Source organism: Octopus sinensis, linkage group LG1 (assembly GCF_006345805.1).
Source record: "Octopus sinensis linkage group LG1, ASM634580v1, whole genome shotgun sequence".
NCBI classification, from domain to species: domain Eukaryota; kingdom Metazoa; phylum Mollusca; class Cephalopoda; order Octopoda; family Octopodidae; genus Octopus; species Octopus sinensis.
In genome coordinates this window covers 77662285-77676306 of record NC_042997.1, presented here as the reverse complement: position 1 = coordinate 77676306, position 14022 = coordinate 77662285, and the positions used below count along the sequence as shown (strand labels likewise).

The 14022-nt window shown below is 33.5% G+C and overlaps 1 protein-coding gene across 3 annotated transcripts in view; it reads right to left on the bottom strand.

The window, feature by feature from the left end:
• Nucleotides 1-435: 435 nt before the first annotated feature.
• The window catches only part of LOC115219645, a 71794-nt gene continuing 58207 nt past the window's right edge, over nt 436-14022 (bottom strand). For 2 of the 3 annotated variants that reach the window (XM_036502037.1, XM_036502042.1), the window contains 4 exons: nt 11506-11698; nt 9783-10936; nt 4430-4488; nt 436-3746 (listed from right to left, as the gene is read on the bottom strand). In XM_036502037.1, the coding sequence (XP_036357930.1) occupies nt 3189-3746; nt 4430-4488; nt 9783-10936; nt 11506-11698 (1964 nt within the window). In that variant the 3' untranslated portion in view covers nt 436-3188. The remainder of the gene's footprint in view (nt 3747-4429; nt 4489-9782; nt 10937-11505; nt 11699-14022) is intronic. The other variant, XM_029789815.2, reaches the window with a different exon arrangement.

Sequence of the window (14022 nt, the reverse complement as noted above, 5' to 3'; positions counted from 1 at the left end):
AAAAAGAACTTGGAGTCTCACAAGTTATAAAAGAAAGAAATAGAAAGAAAAACAAAAAGGATGGGTTTTTCATACTATACTTATTTATTATGTGTCTTGAAAGTATGAAGAAAATTTTTGGAGTATCAGTTAATGAAAATATTCTAGTTGATAAGAACAGATTTCTTGATTAAAATCTTAAGCAGAAACAAATAATTAGTACTATAAGAATTTGAGAAATTTGAACAAAAACTGATGTTCCAAGTCCATAAATTCTTAAAAAAATTTTTTTTTTATTTTACAGAGAAAATACATGAAAAATATTACAAGTGAATATTCAAATGAAATGAGCTTGTAAATGAATATTGGTACATCTTATTTACAACTACTTTCATGCACTACTTAAATCATTACAATCAAATGGATAAATCCCTTGAAATGATCAACCAAGGTTTGCCCTAATTAATGGTTTTCTCAGATTCCCAGCGGGTGTGGTTTTTTTTTTTTATTCAATGTACACTTGTCAACTGGTCAAAAGTATATTATTCATTTATATCATAGGAGGGACCTGCCCCCCACTGCAAATGTATAGAATTAAAGATAGGGTAATTTTTTGAAGCAGATTTCACTACACCCAAAGATTTTATATATTTATTTTAACATATTAGATATTTGAAATACATTGTCATAAAAGAAATATGCCATCTGATTCAGTTAAAAACATCCAATCAAATGTTGGTTATTAGAACCAATTTTTTCAGGTTACATCATCTATAATTTAACTGAAGGAAATTCAAATATCTATCACTCTTTTCTTCCAGTTGACTAAATAAAATACATAGGAGCAGCATTAACTATAAATAATCAGGAGAAATTTGCTCCTTAAAAGTAGAAAAAGTGAGAAATTTATAAACACTGTAAAAACAGAATTCTCCAGCTTTGTCAATGCAATTAATACAAATGCGTTTGTTTAATATAATAATTATAAATCAGAATTTTTTAAAAAGGAGCTTAAAACAAACAAACTTACTCCTTATACTTATTAGCTGGGTTAAATATTTTCCTTCAATTTTTTTAAAACTGAATCTTTTTAGAAATTATAGATGTTAATTCGAAAAATAGAAAAAATTGATGCAACCAACATTTTGTTACAAACAGCAAAATTTGCTCCCTTAAAGTAGAAAAAGTGAGAAATTTATAAACACTGTAAAAACAGAATTCTCCAGCTCTGTAATTACCACAAATTTCTATAATAATCTTTACTATAATGGAATTTATATTAAGTATATCTATACATGTAACTGAAGAATTGCTAGCCCCATTTACACTTTAAGAAACTCATATCTAACACTACCCCATATACCTCATATATACCTACCCCATATATGCCTCTTCAAAATAATGAAGTAGAAGCACCTCATTCTCACATCATTATCTTACACCAACCATCTCATTAAAGAAATGAGATACAAAGAGAAATAAACAGAGATACTTTCTGGCTGATGTCTTGTTTTCCAACAATATTGTTTGGCTGGTCTCAATACTCAATGAGAAGTTCTACATGGTTGCTCAACACACTGGAAACAACAACCAAATCTTCATCAAATCATGCCCTACCATTTTATATAAAGGATGTATTGGATAACAACATTCATAGATAAATAATCAAAACCAGATCACTAGTCATCAATTAGGACTGGCCTGGGGGCTAAAGAACAGTTTACCACATTAGTTTTTTGTTAGTTTGTAGGGTTGAATTCATATCCTCTCCTGGCTTTCAACTTGGACCAGGATGGTCTTTATATGGTTGATTTACATTAGTATTTTAGCAGGCAGACACTATATACACCACCTGAAGACAAATCATTCAGTGTTGTCCAACAATTCAATGCTTTATGAAATATCCATATTATTACAGTTGTTTTTGAAATTTGGATAAGAATGGAAAAAATTACCAGCATAGATATTTTTATGGCTGAACATGTTTTGCAATTTCCAACAGGTGGAATAGGATAAGCAGTGTAATATGCCTTTGCTCTAAATTCATGACATAACTGGTATGAATCAAACATACTTTTGGCCATTCAGCCAATTTCACAAAAAACCCAATTTAGTTGTATATCAATTTTCTTCACTAAAGTATTCTTATGTGAATACAAAAAAAAAAAAAAGAATTTTTCTCCTAGATAATCAACTGAGATGATATTTTCAAGTAAAATATACCTCAAAAAATTTCATCTACAGAATTTAACAGTTTCACTCCCAACATACCCCCAAAACCAATGTAAGAGGCAGTAATAAATTTCCTTGGCGTTTATACAAAGATACAGAGGTTACCATATTTATACTGATTGATACTTCTGAAGAGGAAGATAGAGAATCTCTCAACTAACATAACACTTAAACAAAAATTAAAATTATGCTTATATTTTGGATAATATTAGAGATGGCTTCTTTTTCATTAACAAATGTGTTCGCAAATAGCTCTCAATTTTACTACACACAGAATGTTAATTATCCAGAGTCTTTGATAACTTCACATTCAATTTCCTACTATCTCAAAATATTATTCATTATCTAAATAATCATATATTCAGTTATCCACGATATAACTCTAGACCAAAAAGTGTTTCAAACTAGAAAGAAATTACTTCTTTAAATAGAAGAATGTTAAGTTTCTGGAGAAAATAATTTAGAAAACTTTTAGAAAAGAATTAGTGAAACCTTATAGCAATAAAAAAGTCTTAAGGTGGGTAAACTTATGAGAAGGTTTTTAAGAAATAAAATAACAATAGAGAAAGTATTTGATGAAAATAGAAAAATAAATATATTTTCATTAGAAAATAGAATTATGTTCTAGTAATTAATTTTTTTGACAAAAGTATAAATTTTCCAGTTATTAGTTCAGAATTAAGTGGGGGAGAAAAATTTTAAAACAGTTTGCTGAGATTCGATGTAGCAGATTTTACATATTCATATAATGTTTCTCTGTGGTTACTACCAAACTTCTTCCATATATGTATGTTGTTTGTGTAAAATGTGAATGAAAGTTGGCTTTAAATTGCAGGAATTGAAATGAAGTCCAATAAATGTGAAAGATAGGATTAGTACACTAAGCTATCTCTACCAGTAGAGAAGGAAATTCATTCATGTGGCAGTGTCTATCACATAACAGAAGAAGTCTGGATTGAAAAAGTTTTCCCTAAAGATCAAGTGCAAGGTTTAAACCGACTCATATAAAAGTCACAGTCTTGACAGTAAACTTGTCCTTGTTGAACTCCTTTCTTTTGACACAAATTGCAAAAAGGACCATCAGTTAGTTCAGTGGGGTCTTCACTACTAGAACTGCTGTCATCATCATCCCAATCATATTTTTCATTGGTGCTCTTTTCCTTCCGATTTATGTTTGCATCATGGCTTGTGTACATCTTATTGTTTGGAGCAATCATTGCGATATTATCAGCAAATGTCACAGATTTACGTGGTCTAGAGCCTTGTTGAAACTGGTGCTTGCTGAGTGCTGGTTTTGGTTTCATTGTACTTGATTCTGACTTGCTTCTAACCCTAAAAGACCTTCGCTGAGTAAGGTTACCATTGCCATCTACAGAATCTGAAGTTTTGCTAGTGACATCATATTCAAACTTTGAAGCCAAATCCTTGACACTAGGTCTGACAAAATCTTCATCATCACTGGCACACAACCTCTCTGAGATCAAATTCTGAGAATTAGCCAAATGAAGCAAAGTTTCACTATTACTTTCAGAAACCTAGAAAAATAGAGGAAATAAAAGTTTTCTTTAAAATGAATGTAAAGTAAAGAATTTACAAGTATACAACTCAGCAAAACTTATAAGTTTGAATACTATAAAAAGTCTTTTACAACTGGACAACAATGAAAGAAGACAGACATATTAAGCTTCCTTTGATATGCTCTATAAATAGAAATTTCCATGTACTATTTAATAACATTACAGTGAAAAATTATGAAGTGTTTTTGACAATACAAAATACTATGGAAAGATATGTTGTAATGTTCTATCTTTATCAAACAACAAGCTGATCCAGACAAGGTTTGAAAAAAACCCAAAAAACTTGAATGTGATATACTAAATTATGTATTTGTGTAGCTATTTCAGCTTGAATTAATATATTATTGGTATTTCTAAAAACTGTTTTCATATACTGCATTTTCACACTGTCAGATTCCTCTAAGTAGTATTAAAAAGAACATGAGCCCAGAACTGTAAAGTTGTATGTGGTGACCAGTAAGTCAACAATATAAAACCTCAGTTGGCAGCTTTTATACTTTGTTTGGATATCTAGCCATAAAAATACTTAAATCACTGCTTCCATCCCGCCTATGGAGGTATGAACATACAGCAATGATTAAAAGAATTAAAAAACATTACAAGAAATCCAAACAACAATATCTAAATTGCTATGAACTAACCTTTAATGCAGTATTTTTAGTAGCTGTATCAGCAGTGCCATTTGTAATTGAAGAGCCATCTGAAAAGGAAGGAGAAAAATGTATTAATTTCTTTTATTACATTAAAAGTTAAAAGTTTTTTTGGTGTATTTCTGATGAGAGAAATAACTTAGCTAGTGCTTCGAGACTTAAAGGTATCTCTTATAAAATCCAGTATATAAGCTATGATATTGAAACTGAGTCCTCAGTGCAATTTCTTTGAATATTTGAAATTGTTTCACTTTACTTGTTGAATGCAAGTAGTAAGGAAGGAAGGAGGGTGTGTGTGTTTGTTTATGCTTCATATGCTAAATTAAGCAGAGAACTGGATTTGAATGGCAGCTAAACCCTCCCCAACCACACAATTAGTACAAGTTTAGTATGTATGGACATTATTACTTATACAGTGTAGTCAACACCAACTTAAGATTTGGTTAAAGTTGCTATGATGATATCTATATATATATAAAACTCAACTTGTGTATTTGTGTGTGTGTCTGTGTGTTTAACTTCCCGGCACATCTCCTAGCCAACAAATCGTAGAACCACCAAAAATGGGTCACTTAAAGTTTAGGCGAATGAAAATTGAACTGCGCTATTTCTGTTCTGAAATTCATCTCGCAAGTGCAAAAATCGATAATGTGTTTGTTTAGGCCTTATCCCATGCATTGAATAGTGAACTTTACTCAGTCAGCTATTTGACGTGAACTGTGTTCACCACGCATGCAAGCATGCGTAAATTGCATGAAAAATAAAAAATCAAGATATAAAAACGAATCGCCGTAAGTATTGTAGAAATTCGGCAATTTTCGGGATGTAGCCTGGAGGGTTTTTTCGTATTAATTGTTTGGACTTTGTGAACACATACCAATTGTTTTCATAACATTTTTAACGCTTTGAATTAAATGTGACCATTTTGCGTTGAGTCTGCAGTTTGAATCACTTTAACCAAATTTTAGCAGGCCGGATTTTTGATCATCACGATACATCGCCAGCGACTCCCTGAAACTCTCCCCTGAAATCCCCGTTGAGAAATACTGATCTAAAAGAATAATTCAACAATGCAATTATTTGATCAACAAAAATTTATGAAACGCTTCTACGTACTTCCTATTGAGGAAATGGAACACATAAGCACAAAAATAGAGGGCATTAAATGCTTGATTTTAAAACCAAAATAATTGAATTTTGATTGAACTTCATCCAAGTTTAGCTTAATTTGAGCGTGCATAGAACGCACGAGTGCACGTATGTACATTGTGTAAGAAAGTATTGATTTTGCACTCGCAGATTAATCAATTTTCCTCAGTGCGATTAATAGTCACACAAAGCTGGGCAATACTGCTAGTAAATGATAAATATGACCAAATATATATAGAATACAGGAATAATGCTCTAACATACATTAAGCAGTATTTACGAATACACTTAATTCAAATCTTTGGACAGCTTCACATTAGCTAAACATCAACCAAATTTTTATCTCTAAAAATAATTTAATGTAAAAGAAATAAAGATGCATTTTATCTGCAAGATCTGGTACATTTTAGGTACGCAATAATATTTGTATAAAATTCTAAGTGTGAAAAATTAGTTTTAAAATGTTAATTTTCACTGTATTTTAGTAAAACCATTATCACTGTAACTATAAACCAATACTTTTTTTCTTTACTAAAGGCAAAATTCTTAATTTCTTTAATAGCAAACTGGTAAAACTAGAGATTGTAGTCTAAGTAATTTAATGTCTTTAGTATCATCTCTAAATGTTCTGAGTTCTAACACCACCATCTGAACTATTTTTCAATCAAAAAACCCAAACCACTAACAAAAATGCATTTTTGCCAACATAAAAAAGACTAATGCTATCTACATTTTTAAGAAACATTCAATGTTTTTCAATTGCAAATCACTGTAACACTCCAGTGATTGCTACCTAAGGGTCCCACTTGTAAACAATGGGACTAAAATAGAAACAAAACACACCTATAACAGTTCACATCATTTAACATCCGTTGTCCATGCTGGCATGCGTTGGACGGTCTGATCAGAGCTGGCAAGCTGGAAGGTTGCACCAGACTCCAGTTTGATTTGGCTTGGTTTCTACAGTTGGATGCCCTTCCTCACGCCAACCACTCCTATGGTGTAATGGGTGCTTTTACATGCCACCAGTATCTCCCACAGCTGCAATTTTACTTGGCTTGATGGGTCTTCTCAAGCATGACATAATGCCAAAGGTCTCGGTCATTCGCCATTACCTCCGTGAGGCCCAACACTTAAAAGGACCTTTTCAGGTGCCACTGGCATCAGTCACTTTGTTTTCATGAGACCCAACACTTGAAAGGTGCTTTTTATGTGCTACCAGCTTGACGGGTCTTCTCAAGCACAGCATATCGCCAAAGGTCTCGGTCACTAGTCATTGCCTCTGTGAGGCCTAAAGTTCAAAGATCGTACTTCACCACCTTATCCCATGTATTCCAGGGTCTACCTCTACAAGTTCCCTCCACAGTTAGAGATCGGCACTTCTTTACACAGCTGTTCTCGTCCATATGCATCATATGACCATACAAGTGCAGTCGACACTCTTGCACACTACATCTGATGCCTCTTATGCCCAACTTTTCTCTCAAGATGCTTACACTCTGCCAAACATGCACACTAACATTGCACATCCAGTGAAACATACTGGCTTCATTTCTTTCAAGTCTACGCATGTTCTCAGCTGTCACAGCCCATGTTTCAAGCTGTGTAGCATAGTTGTTTGCACACAGGCAACATACAATCTGCCTTTCACTCTGAGGGAGAGGCCCTTTGTTGCCAGCTACACTCTCTGAGCATCCAGCTCCTCTACTAACTTGATTACCTAGGTAACAGAACCTATCTACTACGTCTAGCTTACCCCACTGGCAGATGATGGAGTTTATTTTCTGTACATTTTCCTCTTTAAATATTTACATTATCAGAGTTGAGAAGAGTTACCTCAACTACCAGTAATAGTATTATACCTAATAGAAGTAACATTATGCAAATCAATAGATTAGCAAATACCATATTCAAAAGGATAATCTTCCAGCAAACTAAGCTGAAAGACTGTCTTTGATACCCTGTTATGACTTGTTCACTTTACTTCGAAAGCTCATGTTCTTGGGAAGTTACAAACATTATAAACACTTCCTTCGCACACTTTAACAATGCTAATATCACTTTAACACACATTTGATTACAACAAAGCAAAAACAAAACGTTTGGTTATTTATAAGATTTTCATATAAAAACCAATCAAAAAAGTACAGAAACATCTCTATTCCTACTGAACATTATAATTTTAGCTGATATTATTTGTAAATCTTGAAGAGTACAGGTAGTTTTACACCTGTAAAACAATGACTGTTGTAACTACTGTTAGTTTGACAGTTTTGAAAATTTTGGTTATGGACTAGCAATACTGAAACTGCATACTTATTACAGTCATTATTGTACTTACATCAACTTTTACCAAGTTGGCAAGGGTTGTATGATACTTTTTGAGGCAGTATTCTATAGCAGGACAACCCTTGTTTTTCACACAAGGTACGTTAATCAACATCAGTTCATAATGAATTACAGCAAGGTATTTTATAGATGGGAGATGTGGATACAAACACATAGACATGACAGGTTGCCAAACAGTTATCTACCAATTTCATTCACAAGGCACTGGTCAATTCAAGGCTATATACAGTAGAAGACATTGCCCAAGATATATTTAATGTACATTATCAATCACACATAAAGTGTGTGTGTGTGCTTTTATTTATACACCAAATTTGCCACAGGATAGCAGCTGGGATAGTTTGCTACACAATGATGAGTGATAAAGAACGTCATAGACCAAGCAAGATAACTCATCTCAGATTGAATCTGAGAGTGGTAGATACCAATATGTCATCTTTATTATGGCTTACCAATACCATGTGGCAAGTTGTCTAATCTGATCTATGACATTCGGGTGTTCCTTTAAAACTCAGTATTGTGTAGGAAGCTATCCTAGATGCTATCCTGCATAAATGCATATAAACAAAACATACATATGCTATGTATATGTGATCGATAACCTTTACATTATTAGAGCTGCTTTTAATTAATAATTCAATATATTTATTAATTTTCCAGAGCATAAAGTGTGTACAGAGAAAGTAAATTGCTTGAAGTGAGTCCTTTCCTTAGGTTACTGACTAAAGCTAGAAATTATAAATATGAAAAGTGAAACAGTGCTTATTCCTTTCTCTATCACACTAGCCATCTTATTCTAATTGTTACAGATATGCACAACAATTTATTTTGCAAGTGAAATGTAATAATGTGTATAACCAATACAAAATATAGTTTTAATGAAATATTTTTTAAAATTCCAATAAATAAAAAAGGGCAAAAGCAAATTTAGTGGTTTTGTTAATGAATAACTATGTATTAGCATAAATTGTTTATTAGTTTCTATGAATTAGCATAAGAATTAGTATAATATAAAAACAACAATAGATATTAAATAAATTAGAACTGGCAATAAAATATGAAGAGAAATTTAGTCAGAATAGAAAATTATGAAAGGTGCATGATGAGAAATATTTAGGAATCCCCAGGAGACTTAGATCATATTGAGACAAATGAAAGAAGTAAAAGTTTTGTAGTAACAAAAAACTAATGAATTTATATATGAAAGATGGTAATTGATGATAATGGTAGTAATGATGATCACTGTGGTGATGAAGATGAATAAATAATATACTAAGTACAAAAAAAAAAACCCAAATGTACTAGCCATAGATTGTAATTCATATTTGTCGGCAAGCTGGCAGAAGCGTCGCCACGCCGGTCGAAATGCTTAGCAGTATTTCGTCTGTCATGTTTTGAGTTCAAATTCCGCTGAGGTCAACTTTGCCTTTCATCCTTTCGGGGTCAATAAATTAAGTACCAGTGTATACTGGAGTCGATCTAATTGACAGGTCCCATCCCTTAAAATTTCGGGCCTTGAGCCTAGAATAGAAAAGAATATTTGTACTGTTCACCCTGTCTTTGGGTCAGCTACAATCCAGCAGATCTACTGATCAAAAGGTATTCCAATTCCAGCCAAGGCATCTCAATCTTTGGTTCAAATACAGTGCATCTAAAACTATATTATCTCCGGCATCTTTGTAAAAAAATGTATATATGTATGGTATATACATGTGAATGTACAGGTCATGTGTCTGAGAATATTATTTTCTATTTATTTTGCTGTTTTAGCACAGATGAAAAAAACCCCCCAGAAAATGATAGGTTAAGGAGCAGAGGATTATAGTTAGTAACAAGCATTATATACCTGACTTATGAAAGCATGCAGTTTGGAAGCAAGCATCTGCCAGAGGTCTATGTCTCACAGTTGAAAAGCTTTGGATTCTCTCATTCTTTTTACCTTCTATTGTTCTACTTTGGAAAGGAAGTACAAAGCTATTTTCACTATAGTTTTGTTTTGTTTGTGCAGTATTAGTTTTGAAAGCAGGCTGGCACGTAGATGGTACCACACTGGGTGTGGTCTGAGCTGTTGCTAAGCTACTTTTTACAAAATGAGAAACTGTTAAACAAGAAGAAAACCCACTTGTATTTGATACCACATTTGTCCTTGTTCCAACATTAGTTTCACTACTTTCTTGACCCATCACTGATTTAAAAGATTCCACAGAATGGTTAAAATGTGAAGACTGTGGTATTGTTGATTGCTCAGGTTTGACATGGCTTTCATCAACATTTCTGTACATGGTCCCAGAACCATGTTGGTATGTTCTTGTCTCACACTGAGTAATAGTTGGAGTATCTTGTCTATAAGGTCTGTTCATAGCAGGAGAATTATTTTGTCTTCTAGAGTGGAGTGTAGAAATAGTAGTTACTGCTGAATCACATGATATAAGGCTGTTAGCTGAAGAATCAACAGAATCTGATCGACTGTGAGGTTGTGAAACTGTACTTGAAGGTCGTGTTTTGTTTAAGTTACTGCAAGAATTACTCATGTTACTGTTTATTTGAGAATTTGGAAAAAAGGCCATGCAGCCAGTGCTCATGTAAGAAGACATAGAATTATTTTCTTTGTTCAGTTGTTTCTGTCGATTTAAGAACATTTGGTAGACTTCAGCTTCCTGGTTTACCACTTTAGACACAATTTGTCTTGGTTTGTTCTTTGGTAGTGTACCATATACATTTGCATTACTCCAGCTATCTACAGTTTCAGGTAGTTCTTTTCCAACTTCTCTGCCAGCTACTGAAGACATTTTACATTGTAGCTTAGAACTGTTTTGGTTAGAATCAGAAAAATATTTCTCTAAACACTTGTCATTATTAACTGATGCAACATGCTTTTGTTGTTGATAGTTAGGACATGAAATTGAACTAATAATTGATGTGTTCAAGTTATCTTTCTTATTACTACAAGAGGAGGAAGAAGAGCTTCCATTTGATGGTAAAAGACCAGCCATGCTATTCCTGGTACAATAAAAAAGGAGAAATTAATAAATCAAATAGGCAAGACAAAGGTAGATAAGAAGAAAAAAAATGAGAGGGAAAATTTAGAACATGAAAAATTGGAAGGCATGAAAAGAATAGTTCATCAAGAAATCAAGATTACATGCTTTTCAAGAATTTTGCATGCATTCAGCTCATACAGAACAAATTATACTTAAATTTATATAATGCCTCAGAATAATATTCATTAGATATATATTACACAATTTTTTTCATTATACAATGCAAGCACAGGAATATCAAATTTCATTCAAGTCCTGACATGTATCTATTTAACTAGCTCACAATAATAATTAAGCAATAGTTCATACGAAGCAAATCAACATTTCCTAAGAAGTTTTAGCTTTGAATTTTGATGAAAAATCATTGATTAATGAATTTTAAATGATCAAATTTTCTAACTACCTGGTAAAAATAAAAATTATTTCCTAGATGTTCTAATTGCTGTTGACTTTAATCGAAGATAGAAAATTTTAGTCAAAATTTTGGAAACTTAAGATGGGAAAGAAAAGAACATTGTAAATTCTTGCCTAATTTTCTCTGCTTGCATGCTTTCATCAAGTGATGGCCCTGCAGAACAATGAGCAGCAGCCTGTTGCTGCTTGGTGCTATACTTGTTGTATAGAGATCGCCTCTTCACCACACAACAGTGCAGTTTGTTTTGCATAAATACCACTGATTGATGAGGAATATTTACCAACTCCAAAATCTGCTTGCAATAACCTGTGACAAAAAGAACATAAAAATTATTGTTTTCATCCTCTACCTTTGATAATCTCAGAATATTTTGGTGAAACTAAAATACATTTAAAAAGGTTGCTTTCTAATGCGTAATCTTATGTTTTAAAAACTGAGGATCTATAAACAAAATATGTAACATACAAGATCTACAGATATAATTATTTATTTTATATTCAGTTGGTGAGATGGACACGAGAGCATTTCTAATTGTCAATATCACATAAGACCTCTTTTGAAGAAGAACACTGAGCTTTTAGCTGTCTTGCTAATGTCTATAATGTCTACATCTCTTACTGATATATAATGTTGAAATATATATGTAATGAAGATTACTTTGCAATCTTTGTTTTGGGTTCAGTCTCAGTGTTCCATGTTTAGCAAATATCTTTTACTATAGCGCTGGACTGATCAATACCTTCTGAGTGAATATGGAAGATTAAAACTGTGCCAAAGCCCATCATATGAATGTGTGTGTGTGTGTGTGTGTGTATGTATGTATGTATGCATCAGTGCTTAAGGTTATCTCTTACTGTTTGACAACTTGTGTCCCTTCGTGTATATCCTTAGCAGTTCAATAAAAATAGACAAAGAATAAGTACCAGACTTAAGTAGTGGGTTTGATTTGGTTAACTAAACACTTCAAGACAGTAAACCAACATGGCCACAGTCCAATGACTATACCAGTTAAAGGATAAAAGAATGAGACAAGCACAATTTCCTTCTACCAAATTCCACTGACAAGATATCTGTCAACCCTAGTCTGTAGTAGCAGGTACACTTGCCCAAGGTGCTGCTCAGAGGGATCAAACTTGAATCCAATTGGTTGCAAAATTAACTTCTTAACCATAAAACCATGCCTGCACTGATGTCATCTGATATCAGTTCTATTTCAATTCAAGTTACAGAGCAGATCAAACGGTAGAATATCAATAAAAATGAAACATTAAGTTTGGTGTTAATGATTATTGGTGATTTTCTTTTGTTAGACTGACTGCCAACATTAATGGTGTGACGAGTCACCATCTACATGTTATAAAGAAAGCTATCTATTTCATTAGTAAAACAAAATTCACTTACTAATATATTTTGTAAATACTTCAGTCTTTGACATAAACCTCCTGTACTACATTTTAAAACTCATTGGTATTATCTGACAATACTGTATATTTCATATTTATTTTCCAGTTGTTTCATTGCTAATATCCCTGTTCATCTTCTTGCAAATCAATAAATATAACTTGTTTCCACTCACTTAGTACTTTGGGAGATCACTCTGATACTTCATCATGACTACGTTTCTCTCTCTTTCTAGTTCCACCCTGGATCCTCATACCCTTTCTTCTATAATGTGAGTAGCCATGTAGCTTCTCTACAGCCTCTTCTCCCATCTCCTAACATAGACCCCTCTCTACTATCACCCCACTCAGCCAAATGGAGTTTTAGTCTTGCAAATTGCATGGTGACCTCAGTAGTGCATGGGCCATGAAAAAAGCGACCAGGACACACTGTAAAGTGGTTGGCATTAGGACTGACATCAAAGCATAGAAACCATGATGAAACAAACACTGAAGCACAATGCAGTCTCTTGGACTATTTATCAAACAACTGTTTGACTAGTCTTTGTCTTGAATGGAATGACCTTCGCAGACTGGAAACACCATTCATTGTATTTTGTGATGGTCTTCAAGCTAACTACAACCTCAAGTGACTTGATATCAGAAATAACTAAGTTATGATGGGGTTTATCTCCTATGTAATGTAGTGGTTATGTAGCGCAATAAAATGATGGTGTAATGTATGCAGGTTGAAGGCTATTGTATGTTTACTAGTTCTGCCAAATGTGAGCTTTCTTTTCAGGTACATGATGCTGCTGTCCCTCATCCCAGGGCCTGACGGACTCACACCTCCCACACCCTGAGAGGTGGCACACTGAAAGGTAGGTCTGGTGAGATTGTTGAGGTGCTTCAACATAGATGTGTCGATATGTGCTGCATCCAAGAAGTAAGGTGGAGAAGAAGTTCTGCTAGTTTCCTCATGCAAAGAACATAGGTATAAGATTTTCTGGGCAGGGAACACTGACAAGGTGGAGGGTGTGGGTATATTTCTTACAGAGAAATGGGCTGATAAAGTAATCAGGGTAGTCAGAGTCTCTGATAGAATACTTGAGATTAGATTAGTGTTGCAACATGGATAAGTAACCATTATCTCGGCTTATGCCCCTCAGCCAGGGCTACCTGATGAAGAGAAAGACCGATTTTATGATACCCTCTTGCAGACAACCACATTGACGAATGAGAAGGACCTTT